General features: G+C 47.4%; 1 protein-coding gene across 3 annotated transcripts in view; it reads left to right on the top strand.

Annotated features, from left to right (window-relative positions):
* The window catches only part of usp40 (ubiquitin specific peptidase 40), a 199,627-nt gene that overhangs the window by 135,987 nt on the left and 43,786 nt on the right, over positions 1-19,854 (top strand). For all 3 annotated transcript variants that reach the window (XM_072482533.1, XM_072482540.1, XM_072482550.1), the window contains 3 exons: positions 3,420-3,473; positions 3,860-3,948; positions 5,427-5,513. In XM_072482533.1, the coding sequence (XP_072338634.1) occupies positions 3,420-3,473; positions 3,860-3,948; positions 5,427-5,513 (230 nt within the window). The remainder of the gene's footprint in view (positions 1-3,419; positions 3,474-3,859; positions 3,949-5,426; positions 5,514-19,854) is intronic.

Below are 19,854 nucleotides of genomic sequence, written 5' to 3'. Positions count from 1 at the left end.
TGGCCAAACGGTTTGTGCTAAAAATGCATTTTTCCTCGTTATATGTGAGGTTCATGGCTTTAGCGGTCTGGAGGAACTTTTGGAGGTTGGCGCGTGGTCCTGCTGATCGTGGCTGCAGATGGTTACGTTGTCGAGATACGGGAACGTGGCCTGCAACCCGTGCTGGTCAACCATTTGGTCCATCTCCCGTTTGAAGACCGAGACCCCGTTCGTGATGCCAAATTGGACCCTTAGGAAATGGTATAGCTGCTCGTCTGCCTCGAAGGCAGTGTACTTGCGGTCACCTGGGCGGATGGGGAGCTGGTGGTGTGCGGACTTGAGGTCCACGGTGGAAAAGACCTTGTACTGTGCAATCCGATTGACCATGTCGGATATGCGGGGGAGATGGTACGCATCTAGCTGCGTGTACCTGTTGATGGTCTGACTGTAGTCTACTACCATCCTTTGCTTCTCCCCGGTCTTCACGACTACCACCTGGGCTCTCCAGGGACTATTGCTGGCCTGGATTATACCTTCCTTCAGCAACCGCTGGACTTCAGACCGGATAAACGTCCGGTCCTGGACGCTGAACCGTCTGCTCCTCGTGGCGACGGGTTTGCAATTCGGGGTGAGGTTTGCAAACAAGGACGGCGGTTCAACCTTGAGGGTTGCGAGGCCGCAGATAGTGAGTGGGGGTATTGGGCCGCCGAATTGGAATGTTAGGCTCTGGAGGTTACACTGGAAGTCTAAGCCCAGTAATGTGGGCGCGCAGAGTTGGGGAAGGACGTAGAGCCTGTAGTTCTTAAACTCCCTCCCTTGCACCGTTAGGTTCGCGATGCAGAACCCTTTGATCTCCACTGAGTGGGATCCTGCAGCTAGGGAAATCTTTTGCGTGCTTGGATGGATGGACAGAAAACAGCGTCTTACCGTATCTGGGTGAATAAAACTTTCCGTGCTCCCGGAGTCGATCAAGCATGGCGTCTCGTATCTGTTGACCAGCACCGTTGTTGTCGTCGTTTGGAGCGTCCGGGGCCGCAATTGATCCAGTGTCACCGAAGCCAGTCGTGGCAGTAGTGTCGCAGCGTTTTCTTCGGACCCCGTGGAGCCGTCTATGCTGGGGTCCTTTGTTGTCAACCAAGATGGCAGCGCCCATGAATCGCACGCGGTCGGGGGTGGACAAAATGGCCGCCCCCATGAATCGCACGCGGTCGGGGGTGGACAAAATGGTCGCCCCCATGAATCGCACGTGGCTGGGGGGGTCACAAGATGGCGGCGCCCATCCTCCCGTCGTGGTGTCCGGGACCCAAAATGGCGGCGCCCGCGGGTCGCACATGGGGGGGGGGGGGGGGGGGTTGGGGGTTGTTCGGGATGTGTTGTCCTCGTTCTTCTCCGGGGATTGCGGCGAGCCCCCGAGACTGGCACACTGCCGCGTAATGGCCCTTTTTGCCGCAGCTTTTACAAGTAGCTGCGCGGGCCGGGCAGCGCTGCCGGGGGTGTTTCGCCTGCCCACAAAAGTAGCAGCGGGCCCCCCCGAGATGGTCTGGCGCTCTAACCGCGCAAGCTTGCGGTAGGGTGGGGGGTTCCGGGGAGTCGGTCGCGACGGGGGTCCACGGAGCCCAAGGGGCTGCCGCGCGGTCGGGGCCGTAGGCGCGGGCCTTTTGGGAGGCCACATCAAGGGAGGCCGCAAGGGCCCGTGCCTCAGAGTCCTAGCGACTCTCTTTCTAAAAGTCTCTGACGAATTTGGGGAGAGTTCATACCTGCCACGAGTGCATCTCGAATTAGCAGGTCCGTGTGCTCGATCGCGTTCACCGGCGGGCAGTTGCAGTTTCGTCCCAAAATCAGCAGCGCCGTAGAATTCGTCGAGCGATACTCCGGGAATTTGCCGTCTCGTCGCGAGTTGGTGGCGTGCTTAGACCTGGTTTACAGGCCGAATGTAGATGCCCTTCAGCAACGCGAGCGCCGTCGGGAAATCCTCCGCATCTTCTATAAGCGAGTAAATCTCCGGGCTTACCCTCGAATGCAGGACCTGCATTTTCTGCTCTTCCGTGATCTGGCCGGGGGCCGTTCGAAGGTAGCCTTCGAAGCATGCTAGCCAGTATTTGAACACGGCCGCCGAGTTTGCTGCATGGGGGCTGATCCGCAGACACTCCGGGGCAATCCGGAGCTCCATAGTCTGTTAAGCTCGCTTAATAAATTGTAGCGCACAATGATTTACACGAGACGAGAAGCGATGAAGTCTATCTAGGCTTTATTAAGTGAGACTTGTTCCCCAGCAGCTCAGTAACAGAGTGAGGCTGCGGGGAGAATTCGAGCTCTTATATTCCGCCTTCAAGGCGGAGCCAGAAGTCGGCAGATCCAACCAGGACCCGGGACCTGTCAACCAATAGCCTCTCGGCTTCACAGGTACCATATTACCCCTAATACATACCACCACAAGTATTGGGTGGGGTTATGGGGATAGGGTGGAGGTGTTGAACCTGGGTAGGGTGCTCTTTCCAAGAGCCAGTGCAGACTTGATGGGCCGAATGGCCTCTTTCTGCACTGTAAATTCTATGATAATCTATGATTGTGGTTGCCCTTTATTTGTTTTTGTAAAGGAGACCCCTTTCTCTCTTCCTCTCTTCTGCCATGGCCCGTATCGGTGTGTCCTTTTCCAGCGGTCTGAGCTGCTCGTTGGGCGCCTTTCCGCCGATGTGGGGTTACCATTGGGGATGGGGTGGTTGTGTGTATGTGCTGCCTTGAGAGCTGGTGGTTTTTGTACCTTGTAAATGCTTTTGGCATATTACTGTTTTTCGTGACTATGTTTTTGCATGATGCTGACTCTTTTTGTATTGTTGAGTTGTCAATAAACTAAAATATATTATGGGATACCCAATAGTCCCCAGCCAATAGTATTCAGGTAGGTTACAACAATTACTGTGTATGCAAATTGACTGCTGCATTCCCTACGTTAAAATAGTAACTACATTTCAGAAGTGTCTCATGTTAATTATATATTTATCATGTTTAACAATATGCACATGGAGGGCATCAATCGCCGTTTTACTTGAGCAGTTAAAAGGGACAATTACTGAAATTGTTAGGGGTTGCATTAGGAGCTTGTAATGTTTCAGTCTGTAAATAAATATAAGACTGAATAAAAATTAACTCCAGTATCATTTCTAACTAACTGGCTTTCAGCACTATAACACTTAAATGGTTGTAAGTTGCTTTGGGTTGCTTTTGTGAAAGCTTCTTTGCTTTCTTTCTACAATCCATTAGCTAAGCACAGACTGGAAATCTTATGGGACCTTCGGTTCAGCTCTACATTCAGTTGGAAAGTAGAGATATAAATTGAATCTTTTTTCAAATAAATCCAAATGAAAAAGTCTGTTTTTAGTGTGTCACTTGACAGCTGCCACATGTTGACCTGGTTAATTCAACTCTTCTCTATTTTACAGAAGTTGGGACCTGTTTGAGACCAATTGACAGAACTGGAAAACTACTCCCTCCAGGTGGGTGATTGCCTCAAGACAGTTGCAGCGAACCATATAGATTTTCCTTTTAACCGTCCTGGTGACCTGAATAAATTCTTGACTTCACAATAGTTTTACTTCTTGCCTCAATGAATATAGTCATGCAACAAAGACAGAAAATACTGGACATTCTCAGCAGGTCTGACAGCATCTATAGAGAGAGAAGGGAGCTAACGTTTCGAGTCTGGATGACTGAAAGGGAGAATCATGAATGAATTATCAATGACTCTTTGTGAAAGAGTCATTGATGATTCATTCATGGTTCTCCCTTTCAGCCCTCACTATCGCCTCTCCATGCCCATTGCAACCCTGGCTCCAAGATTTCTGTTTAAATATTGATGCATTTTTCTTTTTTTCATCTATAGCCTGTGAAGATTTGACTGTGAAGGGCATTGGATTGAAAACAGGAAGCAGCTTAGCACTTTTTCCTGGCCACACTCCCACAGAGACACAGGTAAGAAGAGTGATCAGAGCTGTCTTCTGTATATTTTGGCAGGTTTATTTTGGCTTTTTTTCATTTCAAACTATCATTGCCAAGAATATATTCTTAATTAGACATCAGTCCTTTCTATTGTTAAGTTTAATGTATTAATGTATCCATATGTTGACTCAAAAATAAACCTCAAATTCTGTACTGTGCAAATTATGAGAGATAGTACAGAAGCATTTATTTATGGAGGCTGATCAACATCTGAAAGGGGTTGCCAAGAAATATTTGAGGCCAGAACATGGGTTTCTTTAATTAAAACAGATACTGCAAGGGGAAGCCAGTAGAGGTTAATATTCTGGAAGCACTGGATCAAAATGATCTGACAGACCTTTATTCAAACCTATCTTGTGAAATGCAGTCTGTTGTGTGGAAACACAAGTTTGATTGGCAAATTACCATTCCAATAAAATGGCAATGCTCAAGTGTCATTTGAACAGGTCCACTTGTATGAATGTTAGATCCAATTGAAAAAAACTCCTCAAAACTAAAGCGACTACTGTGGATGCTGGAAATATGAAGCAAAAACAAAACATATTGGAAATACTCAGTACATCAGATGGCATCTGTGGATAGAAACTCTTAAATTTACGGGTCAATTGACCTTTCATCAGAAAGGATGCCAATCTCTTTTGCTTTCAACTTTAGTTACCAAATGTTTAGAATTTGCAGCCAATTAGTGCGCTTTCTTGCTTGTAAACTGCATACAAGCTTGTCTTCAACTTTAAAGTGTTTTAATCTTTTTACTTCTTGACAACATTCTGAAACCATGTCCCCCTTTTAAGGCATATATTTAGTCCACAACATAGTTGCCTTAAAATAATAAATGAGATGGTAATTTGCTGACCAAACCTGTGCTTCCACAGAGCAGACTAGATTTCACAAGATGTAAAGGCCTTTCAGACTATTTCATCCCAGGTTTCCAGAATACCAACATTTCCACTTTCCCATTGTGGCATCTGTTTTTTTAAGAACCTAATGTCTTCTAGCTAACTCCTTTCAGCTGTTCAACAGCATTTTAGCAAATACAGAACCGGAGCAAAAGGAGTTTTTAAACATATTCAGTTGTTGAATCACAGCCTCATTCTATGGCCATTACTTCCAAGGTGCTCGCCCACATATGACACATCAATCTGAACTATTTTGTTTTTCCATACATTTTAATTGTACTGGATTACATTTCTTAAATTATTTTCATGGAATTTCTCTCTGCACAGTGCACTGCTCACTGAATCTAGTAGGTAGGCTGGTGGCTTGTGCCTTACACCCAGGAGTTTTGAATGCAAGGATAGTTCAAAATGCCTTTAATTTTCATTTTCCTTGTTGGAGAAATAGCTGATGTAGAGCCAACTACAAACGTTTTGTGCCAGAGCCACTCTTGACTGTCAATGTAGATGCACTTTTGTATCACTTATTTTAATTGTTTTTTTAAAACTTCTCTTTAGCTGTTCCTGTACTTTTCTGTTGGTGACAGCCTTCACTTAAGCCCCGAAATGGAAATTGTGGTAGAACAGTGCATCTCTGTCCGAGAGGTAAATATATGGGCAGATATATGCCATCGGAGGTTTTTCTGCAACTTTATTGTAATGTTCTTGTTTATGAATTTCAAATCATGGCATCGCATTGATGGAATCTGCATGAAAAATAAATTCTGTATTCTGCTCTTCTATGTGAGCAAGTATATTTAATACCTACAATAGATGAATGACAGTTATTTATTTTTTCAAAGTTTGATAAATACAAACATGTATTGAATACAGAGCAGTGTGCAACTATTTTAGGAAAGGTCACTCAGAGGAATATAGAACCAAGAGTAGGCCATTTACCCCATTGAACCTGGTCCACCATTCAGTTAAATGACTGATGTGTATCTTAACTTTCAATTTTTAATCGTTCATGGCATGCGAATAATGCAAGGTCAGAAGTTTTAGTCCATCCCTAATTGTCTTTAAGAAAGTGGTGGGATGCCATCTTTTTGAAATGCTGCAATCCACGTAGTGTACGTACAGAGTCACTAGATGGGGTGTTCCAGGATATTGACTCCATGCCCATGAAGGAACAGTGATATAGTTTCAAGTCAGGACAGTTTGAACCTTGATGGGGAAATTGCAGGTGGTGGTGTTCTCACGCATCTACTGTCTTTATTCAATGAAGTGGTAGAGTAGCAGGGGCTGTTTAGCACAGGGCTAAATCGCTGGCTTTGAAAGCAGACCAAGGCAGGCCAGCAGCACGGTTCAATTCCCGTAGCAGCCTCCCCGAACAGGCGCCGGAATGTGGCGACTAGGGGCTTTTCACAGTAACTTCATATGAAGCCTACTTGTGACAATAAGCGATTTTAATTTCATTTTCATTTCATTTCAGAGGTCATGGGTTTAAAAGGTGCTGTTGCAGGAGCCATGGCAAATTATTGCATTGCATCTTGTAGATGCTACATACTACAGACACTGAGTGTCCGTGGTGAAGAGATTGAATGCTTAAGATAGTTGATGAGGTGCTAATCAAGCAGGCTGCTTTGTCCTGATTGGTGTCGAGCTTCTTGAATATTGTTGGAACAACATTCATCCAAGCATCACACTCCTGACTTGTGCCTTGTAGATGGTGGACAGTCTTTGGGCAGTCAGGAGATCAGTTACTCTCCAAATAATCACAAGCCTCTGATCTGCTCTTGTCATCACAATATTTATTAGGCTGTTCCAGTTCAGTTTCTGATCAATGGTAAACTCCAGGATATTGATGTGGAATTGATGGAAATGCCATTGAAGGTCAAGGGAAGATGGTTAGATTATTTTTTGTTGAAGGTCTCTGTTGCTTGGCCTTTGTGTGACACAATGCTTAGCAGCTTAAACCTGAATATTGTCCAGGTCTTGTTGCATATGGGCACATACTTTAGAATCTGAGGAATCATGAATGGTACTGAACACTGCAGAACAATGAACCTTCTGATGGAGGGAAGGTCATTGATACAGCTGAAGATGGTTGGCCTGAGGGCAGTACTCTGAGGAACTTCTGCGGCAGTGTCGTGAGACTGAGATGATTGGCCTCCAACAACCACTGCTATCTTCCTTTGTGCTAGACATGACTCCAACTAGTGGGAAGTTTTCCCCCTGATTCCCATTGACTTCAATTTTACTGGGGCTCCTTGATGCAACGCTGGGTTAAATACTGGCAAGGTCAGTCACTCTCCTCTCTGAAATTCTGCTCTTTCATCCACACTCGGTCCAAGGCTGCAATGAGATCGGGAAGTGAGTGGCTCTGACAGAGCCTAACTTAGCATCGGTGAGCAGGTTATTTCTGAGTAAGAGCTGCTTAATAGCATTGTTTACAAGATCGTCCATCATTTTGCCTATGATTGAGAGTAGAATAACGCGGTGCTAATTTGGACAATCATACTCGCCGACAAAGAAGAGGAAGGTAATTGGCTCAATTGGATTTGTCCTGGTTTTTATGGACAGGACACAACTTGGGCTATTTTCCACATTGTTGAGTAGATACCAGTGTTGTAGATACAGCGTTGTTCGGAAAATTGCCTGACCTGGAGCACTGGTTTTCAGTACTACTGCCGGAATTTCTCAAGTGTTCATAGTTTTTGCTATATTCAATGACTTTGCCATTTCTTGATCACATGTGGAACAAAGTAACCTGGCTGAATACTGGCACCTGTGGTGCTGGAGATCTCAAGAGGAAACCAAGTTGGATCATTTGTTTTGTATTTTTGGCTTAAAATGTTTGAAAATGCTTCAACCTTGTCATTTGAACTGACAAACTGGGCGCGATCTTCCGGCCTCATTACGCTCTCACTCTCGCAAAACGAGGCTGATGAATAGCAGGAGAGGCCAAAAACGAGATCCGCGCCAGGCGTCAAACAGTTTGCGATGCAACCGGCCCGCTCCCGTAGACAAAATCGGGATCTCAATGAAGTGTGGCGAGAAGCCACTTATCACTATTTAAGTCTCATTTCCATACAATTAACGAGAGCCACCCCATATCCAACGGTCTCCCACCCCATATCCAACGGCCTCCCGTCATTCAACGGCCTCCCCAGTAAGTGTCACGCTGGCGCCGATTAGTACATTTTCTGAAAAATGTGAACCTGACGGATGGGCTTCCGTGGGAGCAGACGAGGTGAGTTGCCACCTTTGTTGACAGGCAAAGAGCCCAGGAGCACTGGGCTTGCTGCCTCTGTACTCAGCAGGGAGTGGGGAACCTCCACAGGGGTGGACCGCCATGCGAGGGTGGGTGGGGGACAGCTGGGGGAGCAACCAGGGGGCAACAGCCCACGTAACCACCATGCCAACCCCTGGATCGTGTGCACCCGTTCTAGGGGCAACCCTTGTCCCTGCCCATTTGCCCCACTGACTACTTGCCCCACTGACCATGAACCGCCATCAACTCCTGAGGCCTCTGGTCGTGCAGCTGAAGGCTATAGCCTCTAGGGTATTGGCTTGGGAATTGGCAGTCATGGTTAAGTGAGCACTTCACACAACCCAAGTGGATTCCCGTGGATGGGCGTGCCATGTAGCATGTGGAAGTCATTGCCTAGCATCCCAATCAGACCGTGATACCTAGGCACTGTGCCTGAACACTGCAGGAGGCAACACCACATACGCGGCAACCAACATCCAAAATCCCAGGAGATGAGACACAGCTCAGGGGGACATGTCCACGGCCGAGGGTGGGTGAGTGCCGCGGGGAAGGGGCCAGCGCCCAATCAGGTTGACCTTGTGAGCAAAGATACAGGGTCTGGGGTCCGGTGAGGTGGGCCAGCTGTGGCTGGATGTGCATGGGCAGGGCGTACCGTGTGGGTTTGGGGGTTCAGTGGAGGAATGGAGGGTCCCAGGGTGGCAGCCACCGCTGTTTGTCAGTTGAACACCCTCTCCCAATTCCTTACATGATGTGGAGATGCCGGAGATGATGTGGAGCTCAACCTGATCAGTCGAGGAAAACCGTATCACTTTAATCTTTATTTGACTTTTAAAATATCACTTTATCTATCCTCCATTTTGTAAACTATTTTTTGTATGTGTGAACCTGAGTATGTGTGACAGTTGGGGCGTTTTTATTCTTATTTAGACAATGTACAATACAATAAAAGCTAACCTTTTCAAAAAAACTCAAGAAAATCTGTTTGCGTATGTCTTTTACACTTAAACAGAATTAGCAAGCATATCCTTTTTAAAAAAAATCTGTTGCAGTCATACAAAAAGTGGGAAAAGAGGGGCGCTGTTACATCTCTTCTCTGATCATAACAAATATACTGCATCAAAAAGTCCATGGGTGGGGTTCTCTGTTTCAGAGACAAGTGCTGACGCAGGGACAGAATCGGTGGACTTCTGTGCCAGCTTAATTGGCGCTGCACCCGGACCAATTCATCAACCGTCAATGGGCTGGCACTGGCGCCACATGTCAGTTTGTCAGTCGAACACCCTCTCCCAATTCCTTACATGATGTGGCGATGCCGGCGTTGGACTGGGGTGAGCACAGTAAGAAGTCTTACAACACCAGGTTAAAGTCCAACAGGTTTGTTTCAAACACTAGCTTTCGGAGCACTGCTCCTTTCTCACCTGAGGAAGGAGCAGTGCTCTCCAAAAGCTCGTGTTTGAAACAAACCTGTTGGACTTTAACCTGGTGTTGTAAGACTTCTTACAATTCCTTAAAGATATCCAATGCTCGGCAAGGTTGTTGGACGCAGAGGTTGCCCTAGTGGCATTGGTGCTATGTGATGCGGTCAGACTCCGGAGAATGCGGGAGCAGCAGCATCTGCAGATCCTTGAGGCAGCGGCCCATGTACTGGACTCGCCTCATACCCTGAGGACCCAGCTGCCCATCAGGCTTTGGCACCACGTGGAGGAGGAAGACACCCGCTCCCGGTGGCCGTCAAGGTCACCGCAACTCTGAACTTTTATGCCTCGGGATCATTCCAGGGACCTCACAGGCCACAACTCACAAGAGCATCCGACAGGTCATGAATGCCCTATATACCCGGGTGGAAGACTACATCATCTTTGATATGGACCAGGCTCAGAAAGATGCCCGGGCCGCAGGATTCTTTGGCATCACCTGGGATGCCCCAGATCCTGGGGGTAATAGATGCCACGCATGTCGCCCTGTGCTCACCGGGCCATCTGGGAGTGCCCCATGTTAAAACCTACTCAACATATAGCCCATGTGCGACCACCAGATGAAGATAATGCACGTGTGCACTTGCTTCCCGGGGAGTGTGCATACAGCTACATCCTGGGGCAGTCGGTCATCCCTGTCCTCTTCGAGGAGCACCCCAGGATGGGCAGCTGGCTCTTGGGGGATAAGGGGTATCCGCTGAGGACCTGGGTAATGACACCTGTATGGAGGCCGAAGACTGAAGCAGAGACCCGATACAATGAGGCCCATGCAACCATGTCATTGAGCAATGCATCGCACTCCTCAAGATGCGGTTTCGATGGGCAGCACGGTGGCACATTGCTGCCTCACGGCGCCAAGGTCCCAGGTTGGTTTGCACATTGTCCCCGTGTTTGCGTGGGTTTCACCCCCACAACCCAAAGATGTGCAGGGTAGGTGGATTGGCCACGCTAAATTGCCCCTTAATTGGAAAAATGAATTGGGAAATCTAAATTTATATTTAAAAAAAGATGTGGTTTCGATGCCTCGACAGCTCCTGTGGTGCCCTGCAATACACCACCTGGAGGGTCGCCCTCTTTGTTGTGGTTTGCTCTGTCCTCCACAACCTGGCACAGAATCGGGGCAACGAGCTGGAGGTTGGTGACGAGGAACATGTGACCACCTCCGAGGGGGATGAGGATAATGAGGGGCCGGACCAGCAGGGGCTGGAGGACAAGGCCGGGGAGGAACCTAAGGGCCAGCCGGAGGCTGCAGGACAGGCGGCAGCGGTGAGGGTCCGGCATGCCTTGAGGGCCAGGGAGGGCGTTATACGCTTCACCTAGAACTTGGCCGATGGTGCCGCCCTCCACCCCCCCCCAAACCACATTCTCCACACCGCCCTACCCCGTCTCCTCTACCCCAGTGCCCTCAGTGATCCACAACGTGCCTGGCTCTCCTAGCTGTACCACTACTTCTTGATGTTCCCCCAGGATGCACATCTGAGGTGTATGCAGCCAGCTGCTTACCTTGTTCATAGATCATAGAATTTACAGTGCAGAAGGAGGCCATTCGGCCCATCGAGTCTGCACCGGCTCTTGGAAAGAGCACCCTACCCAAGGTCCACACCTCCACCCTATCCCATAACCCAGTAACCCCACCCAACACTAAGGGCAATTTTGGACATTAAGGACAATTTATCATGGCCAATCCACCTAACCCGCTCATCTTTGGACTGTGGGAGGAAACCGGAGCACCCGGAGGAAACCCACGCACACACGGGGAGGATGTGCAGACTCCGCACAGACAGTGACCCAAGCCGGAATCGAACCTGGGACCCTGGAGCTGTGAAGCAATTGTGCTATCCACAATGCTACCGTGCTGTTCTGTGGCCTTGGTGCCCCTCTGGGTGCTCTGGCTCTGGAGAGCCCTGGCTCACTTGTCGATGGCACATGAACAGCCGTGCTGCCCTGTCCCGTGTGCTGACCCCGAGACGAGGCCGCATCAGAGGGGTGGACCTCGGGGGAAGCTGTTGGCCACCGGCGCCGCCCATGGGACGGGCCTGGATTGGCACTCCGTGCCCCCTCCTCCCGTTCGGTGCCCATAGGGCCCTGGGGTCTATCTTGGGAGGGAGGGGCAGCTGGTTCGAGCCCCGGCTGCCCCTGCATCATCTGGCTCTGCCAGCCCTCGCGGTTCCGCAATGTCTGCAATACTGTGTCGATGCACTCGGAGATGCTCCTCAGTGACTGGGACACATCCTCCAGTGACCGGGCCATGCTCTGCAGTGGCTCTGCAATGGGACTGGGACAAGCTCCGCAGCGCCTCGTCAAGGTCGGCCTGGTATTGGGTGACATCCCCCTGCAAGGCAGACATTCTGTCGAGACCCTCAGTCATGGCTGACACCGACTGAGCGATACTTTGAACACCTTCACTCATAGTGTCGACATTGTGCACCAGGCTCTCTACTGCGGTCACCACCCTAGCAATGTTAGCTTCTGTGGCACTCATTACCAGCGCCATCTCCTGCGGCCGTAGCATCCGGGACTCCTCCAATCGGCTATGGATTTATTGGAGTGACACTGACATCAACCTCTGAATGTCCTGGCCGCTCCCTATCATCTCCATTAGCTCCAGGTAACCCTGTTCCAGAGGCTCAGCATCCAGCTGGGACCCAGCTGGTTCCTGTGATCCAGCAGCCCTCGCCTGCAGGTTCCTGCCTCCACCAGATGTGCATCATCAGCAGTGTGGTGCTCACCAGATTGCCCCCGAAACACTAACATTTTCCACCATGGTGTGTGTATCTGTGCTGGTGGAGGGTGGGGATGACCGCTGTGACGCGACTATAACGGTTGCATCCTCGGAGCTCTCCTCCGAATGTGTTCTCCTCTGGGCCAGGAGAGGGGGCTGCCCGGGATGGGCTGCCGCTGTTGCCTGGAGGAACTGCAGGAGAATGGACATGTGGTCAGTGGAAGGCATTGGTCAGTCAGTAAGGCAATTTACAATTTCTGGGTGGAGCCCGGTGGTTCCTCACCTCTGCCCTCTGCTGCGTCCACCAGTCACCACGTGAGTGACCGCCCTGTCCTCGGCCACACCGGTCACCTCCAGGGCCCACACCGGTCACCTCCAGGGGGGGTACGCGCTCCTGCAGAGCGTGGTCCCGGCGAATCAGCCGGCATTTGGGGTGAGAAGACCTTGAGACCTCGTTAAGTGGGCCAATTAACATTGGATAGCGTTGCCGGCCTCGTGGGCTGGGCGCCGGGAAGCTCGTGGCAATTAACGCTCGCTACCACACTTGGAAACCTTTCCGAGAATCGCACCCACTGTGTTATACCCTCATTGATATTTGTGGATCTCCCATCTTCCATTGGTTGTTTACTTCTCCACTCTAGCTACCTGCTTTGGTTCCAAAACACGTAAAACCATTGCTTTCCTCTCCCAGGTATTTATTATTCTCTGTTGATAGTGTTGGATATTATCAGCGATGAAAGGTAGATTTCTGCCTGTTCGATTTTGTCAGTCTGTTACTTCACCTCTCAGCTGAGGAGCACCGGGTGTATAGTTCTGCTTGTGCCTGATCCCGCCCATTGTCTCTGCTGATTGACTGCTTTGAACACTACCAGAACAACGGGCCATTGATCACAGTTGGCTGATTCTGCCCACTGCCCTGAGGCTGAGGCACAAAGGACTTAATGTCAACCACTGGAATCCTCCTCTGAACAAAAGGGCTGTTTAAAATCAGAGTGCTCGGATGGCCAGATGTATTACATTTCCGAGCTAATCAATCTTGAGGTTGAGTTGTGCTGTGCTGCAGTCCCCGAGTGTCGAATCATTGCCCAGCACCACCTCCCCTCACTCCACTAAACCAGACCTATAAACACAAAACCTTCCTCACTGTGGATTCAATTCAGAGGTTCCAAGATTTGGGGATTTCAGTTGGGAGCTGTTAGCAGGTAGTAGTTCGCACTGTGATGGGTACTCTTCCAACAAGTTGCTGGTTTTAATTACCAGATTGTGCAGTGACACTGTTTTAACTGATTGTTGAAGTTTGGCCCTTTGAGGATCACCTTGAGGATAAATCAATTAAGCTATTGATCAAACCCCATTGTGTACAGCCTGCCTCGTCTTTATTACCCTGTCCTGAACTCAAGTGAATGGGTTTGAATAAAGGCTTCAGCCTACCCTGAACGCAAAGTCCCTGAAGCTGAAAAGAACCCCAACGATGACAGCGTTCCCTGGCTCTGAGCCACGTACTACATGACATGATCGTCTGTTGAGCTGGCTGTCGTGTGAAGGCGGCACAGCCTGCTCTCATCACTTGGGTCTTACTGATACTTCAGTAGGGTTTATAAGCTGTTCCTTTTTGATGAGGTAACTGGAAAGTCAGGAAACCAACCAGATCAGGTGACTGCTCGATTTAGAATCCAAAAATGGGGGGTCACGGATGTGAGCTCGGGAATAACTGTGTTTCCGTGAGCCCTGGCACATTCAGCCTATATTCCTTTTGTTTATCACGCTCACACAGCTCGCACTTAGCTAATGTGGGAGCTAAAACTCCATATTATGTCCCTGGAAGATTTCTGGCTAAACCTTTGTTACAAAATGCCAAGAAATAGTAAGAAAATTGTGGACAAAAAAGAGCAGTCCAAGTGACTGAGGTGGAGCCGACTCCTCAACATGGCTTAATGAGCGAACAGGCACTCGTTCCAGCACTCTCAAAAGCATTATGGCTAATGACAGTTAATATTATTAAGGTCATTAATGAGAAACCCGGTCTGTTAGCACAAAATATCAGTGCTCATACTAGAAAGCTGCAGAATATAGGTATATGGTATTTTAAAAAGATAGGCTCATATACCACGAAGCTTCAAACAAACAAGAGCTTTATTGGAAAGGTGTTTGCAGGCTATTACAGACTGCCAATTTATCCGTGGCACCTGAGTTGGCCACTTCCCGACTGGGAATATGGCCGATAGCATCATTAATAACGTCATGTGAACAGACTCTTAAAGTGACCTTGTTTCAACTAGGAACAAACATGAATACACAACACTTTCCTCCCCCTTTACGTTAGAGGCTGCTGCAATGAAACACAATATAACGTTAACAATCATAATTTAGAATATGAACAATTAATAAATACAACAGTCAATAAGTTAGACATTTCGGAGAACACCAGTTTCTGTGTGGTTGTCGGCGAACCGCAGGCGTCTCATTTTTCATGTTGAGTGCAACCTCTGGTGTTTTGGGTTTCGTTTGGACATCATCCGGAATTGTCTAAACTGGAGTCAACATAGTATTTGGAGCTGTTCCTAACTTTTGGTTGGTTCAATTGGCTCTGTTTTATAAACTTTGCTCTAGAGTCGCCAGATATCTTTATGATACCGCCACGAGGTTCAAGTTCAAGTAATGATCAATAACTCAACACACCAATTAGTAAGATTCAAATCCAAACACATTTATTATACACAGTAAATCACTACTCATGCATAAACTCTACTTTCTAGGCTATTTCTATCACTAACAGGCCTACATTTAGCTTCGGACTGGCCCACCAGGTCAGGGGAACAAATGGCCTTTCGTTCAGGTCCTGAGTCTCCGGGATTCAAAAGCTGGTATGGACTGGTAGCTAGGAGCGCCTATCTTGTAGCGAGCGTTGACTTGAGACTTACTTGCTTGGAGGCAACAAGACAGGTCACTGTCACGGGTTGGTTCAAGTTGCTGAGTGACCCTGCCAAAGAAGGACGATTTGAATTTGGGGGCTTTACTTTATAGTCCCCAGGGGCTTCCTCCCCTTCGGGGCGGACCTCGTACCTGGTTCTAAGTGACTGGACTACTTTGCGATCACTTGGATCATTTTCTCCATTGCTGGAGCGGTTCCCTGATTGTTGGCCTTCCTTTGTCTTAGCTCCTGCTGGCGCTGAGGAGTCTGGCTTGGCTTTATTCACCTCAACTGTTGCCATTGTGCTTGGGGATCGCACATTACTATGTAGATGGCTGCTACATTACTATGCAGATGGCTGCTGGTTTCGGTGCTGTCTGGTTGTTTTGCAGGTTCCAATATACATGATCTCTGTATTTGCTAGTCTTTGCCTGTGTTGGCTGAATTTCCCTTCAGCCTTTGCAGTTCTCCATTTTAAGTCGGGAAGTGGCCAACTCAGGTGGCTACAGAGCTTGACTCAGTGTTGAAGTATCCTCAACTGGGTTACTGTCTTTCACAGTTGTTTCAGGTTCTCAGGAATGTTTAGGTCTTCACTTGGCACTGTTTGTCTTCGACTCACGGTTGACTCTACCTCTGGAAATCTAGTTCTAGTTGTTGAAAGTTGATCAGCATGTTTCCTCCACACTACATAATCCTGATCTGAACAGTGTATGAGACCGGTTCTGTCTGTGCTATTATGATGGCAGGTATCCTCTTCTCACTGGCGGTATAGTTCCTTGCCAATACTTCCTGACCTGTCTGAAAAATACGGTGTTTCATCCTGTTCTCACTTTGCAATGCCTGACTTTGTTGTTTCCTCGCAACAATTTCTCTTGTCTTTGGCAGCTTCAGCAAATCAAATGCTGTATGTGACTGATGTTTTACCGTGAGTAATGCCGGGAGAACTTTGGGTTGTTGATTATGTTGTAGTTCTGTATGTCATCAGGAGTTGGCCTAGTTGTTTAGACAAATGATCTTTGCTCATGAGCCAGCCCATTTGTGGCAGGATGATGAGGAATGGATCGAATGTGTTGGATTCCGTTCTCCTTTAGATAATTTGTGAATTCTTGCAAAACGAACTGTGGCGTGTCTCTCAGAAGTTGTTCAGGGTAACTGAATCTTGCAAAAAATCTCACCCAGTCTTTCTGTTGTTCTCTCTGAGGACGAGGTCTTCTTAATGACAACATCAGGCCATTTCGAGCGTGCGTCTACCACAATGAAAAACATTTGTCCTTTGAATGGTCTGGAATAACCTATATTGGATTGGATTGGATTTGTTTATTGTCACGGGTACCGAGGTACAGTCAAAAGTACTTTTCTGCGAGCAGCTTAACAGATCATTAAGTACATGAAAAGAAACGAATATAAAATAAATACATAAGAGGGTCATTTAGGAGTCTGGTAACAACGGGGGAGAAGCTGTTTTTGAGTCTGTTCGTGCGTGTTCTCAGACTTCTGTATCTCCTGCCCGATGGAAGAAGTTGGAAGTGCGAATAAGCCGGATGGTAGGGGTCTTTGATTATGCTGCCCTCTTTCCCCAGGAGCGGGAGGTGTAGATGGAGTCAATGGATGGGAGGCAGGTTTGTGTGATGGACTGGGATGTGTCACGACTCTCTGAAATTTCTCGCGGTCTTGGGCCGAGCAGTTGCCATACCAGCTGTGATGCAGCCAGATAGGATGCTTTCTATGGTGCATCTGTAAAAGGTGGTAAGAGTTAATGTGGGCATGCCGAATTTCCTTAGTTTCCTGAGGACGTATAGGAGCTGTTGTGCTTTCTTGGTGGTAGCGTCGACGTGGGTGGACCAGGACAGATTTTTGGAGATGTGTACCCCTAGGAATTTGAAGCTGCTAACAATCTCCACCTCGGCCCCGTTGATGCTGACAGGGGTGTGTACAGTACTTTGCTTCCTGAAGTCAATGACCAGCTCTTTAGTTTAGTTATGAACTGTTTGCCATGGCCCTTCTGGCCATTTTTATGGGTGTAATGGCGCTATCGGTGGCAAGTTTCGAACCTTTGCACGAGCTAAATACATACCCACCATCTCTTTGATTTCACTATTGAGCCCTGGCCACCAAAAATAGCTTCTGGCCATCTCCTTTATCCTTACTATCCCACAGTGCCCTTCATGAAGTTGGTTTCGGACACATTTCATTAACAGTGGCAGAATGATTCCCTAGAGGAGACAACGAGCCAGTATGGATTGTTCGAGCCTTTGGGTAACATATGGCTTCAACTCTGGTTTGCTCCTAAAGTCTTGCCATGAAGTACTATGTCCATAACTTCTGGCAGTAGTGGATTATTTCTGATATATTTCTTGTCCTGCAGTTACAGGACTGTTATCGACATCTTCAAAATAGGAAATATTACCACTCAAGCTATTCATTGACAACTCGCTAGCTAAAGGTAATCTAGAGAATCCATCAGCATTCCCATGGAAATTTGATTGACGACATTTTATCGTGTATGTATGTCTGTGCTGACAACTGCAATTCCTATTTCTGTATCCGGATCACTGTTAGAGATGGAATACCAGTGTGCGGCTCAAGTATTGTCATAGGTCATTGATCCGTTCGTATAGCAAATTTCCTTCCATATAGGTTTGGTAAAAATGTTTGATTCCAAAAATGATGCCTCGAGCTTTCTTCTCTAGCTGTGCATTGTTCAATTCTGGGTTGTTCAAGAATCTTGATGTAAACTTCTCTGCACCATTGGGCATTATGTGAGAAACCACTGCTTCCACACCGTAAAGTGGTGCGTCACAAGCCAGTTGCAAGGATAACTTTTGATCAAAGTGTGTCAGAACTTCTGACTTTAGTGATGCCTACTTAGCTTGTACGAAGGCCTTCTCGCATTGATCCACCCGTTTTGATTTTCTGTTTTGAGAATAGTTGCTCGATTAGGAACAAACCTTCCATTATAGTTTAATAAGCTCAAAAACAATCAAAGTTGATTTATGTTTTGAGGTGCAGGTGCAGCAGTTATGGCTTTTACTGCTGAAGACGATTTATGCAGTTCCTTCTATGTATTCAATAGAAGATTTGAAGAATTCACATTTATCCTTCTGTATTCATAGTCTGTACTCTTCTCGTCTCTGGAATGTAGCATCTAAACTTTGAAGATGCTCTTCTTCATTCTTTCCAGTAACTAAGATGTTGTCTAAGTAGCACTGGACTTCTAGTCTGCTTGGAATTTGATCCATGGCACATAGGAACAACGCAGGTGCAGACATGATGCCAAATGGAAGTCTTTTATATCTGAACAGCCCTTTGTGTGTCACAATCTATGAATTGTCAAATATTGTTGTGAATCTGGATCCACATTTACCTGAAGATAAACTTAACTACGGTCAACCCAGCAAAATAATCATCAATTGAAGGCATTGGTACTGCTCTGCACATAGTCAACTGGATTGATACTGACTTTAAAATCACCACATTTGCATACCAAACCATCCTTCCTTATCACTGGTACTATCAGCATGGCCCAATCACTTATATTAATGGCTTCAAGGTCCCCTGTATTAACCAGCCTCTTTAATTCTCCCTCGACCTTGGGCTTGATGGCCTATGGCACTGACCTAGTCTTTAAGCATCCTGCTTGGTTTTCATGCTTCACCTTTAGCTTGGCTGAGGTCTCCTTCGTGCTTCCCAGCTCTCGTTTAAAGACAATGGCATGTTTCTTTAAAATCTTTGGTGGACCTACTTCGGAATCTGACATGAGATACACCTAGGCCCAGTTTAGTTTGATTCTCGCCAGCCAGGTTCTCCCCATTAGGGCCGGATAGTTACTTTAAACGACATGTGGGGACAAATCTACATCGATACGACCCCTGAACGGAACCACTTCTCCAGTATTAGCTTTTTAGTATTATCTTTCAGGGTTTTAAGGTGATATGTCATAGTTTATCTTGGTAAACAGTTTTGGGGAGCAATGAAACTTCTGCTGCACTGTCCACCTCCATTTTCACTGGTTATCTGTTCAGTAAAGGAATGGCCTAGTAATGGTGTTGTGCCCGCAGTGGGAATACGTTCCCCGGCGGTTCATTATCTATCTGTGACTGGCCCATTCTCGCCCCCTTTTCACATTATCCGTTTTTTCATTTGGTTATTGCTTTTTCTTGTTGTTTCATTCTCCAACGCAGATGTTCGATGTGCACCTTTTTACCACAATTCCTGCATTTTGCGTCTCTACCAGCAGCCTGCTGCAGATTGTCCGGTTTTTGCACATCGGTGGCAGTTTTGAACCTGTGTCTGTGTTCGAGTCTCATCTGACATTTTATGGACGCTAGTGCTCAAACCTAATTGTTGGGCTTCCTCAGTTGCTAATTCCATAGAGATCGCGATTTCTTAGGTTTAAGTTGCTTTCTGTTAATGACCTTTTCGGATAGCTATGCTTCTTAAGGGTGTGGTTCAAGACATCTCCAAATTCTCAGTATCTAACTAATTTCTTCGAAATAGCTATGAACCGTGTGAGTGATTCATTTTGCTGATTACATTTATGGAACCTGAACTTCTCAGCGTTGACCAAAGGTTTAGGTGAGAAGTGACCCTGCAATATCTCCACAATCTCAGCATAGGTTTTA

This window comes from Scyliorhinus torazame, chromosome 2 (genome assembly GCF_047496885.1).
Source record: "Scyliorhinus torazame isolate Kashiwa2021f chromosome 2, sScyTor2.1, whole genome shotgun sequence".
Classification (NCBI taxonomy): domain Eukaryota; kingdom Metazoa; phylum Chordata; class Chondrichthyes; order Carcharhiniformes; family Scyliorhinidae; genus Scyliorhinus; species Scyliorhinus torazame.
The sequence above is the reverse complement of the archived record's forward strand: the minus strand, read 5'-3'. Positions and strand labels throughout refer to the sequence as shown.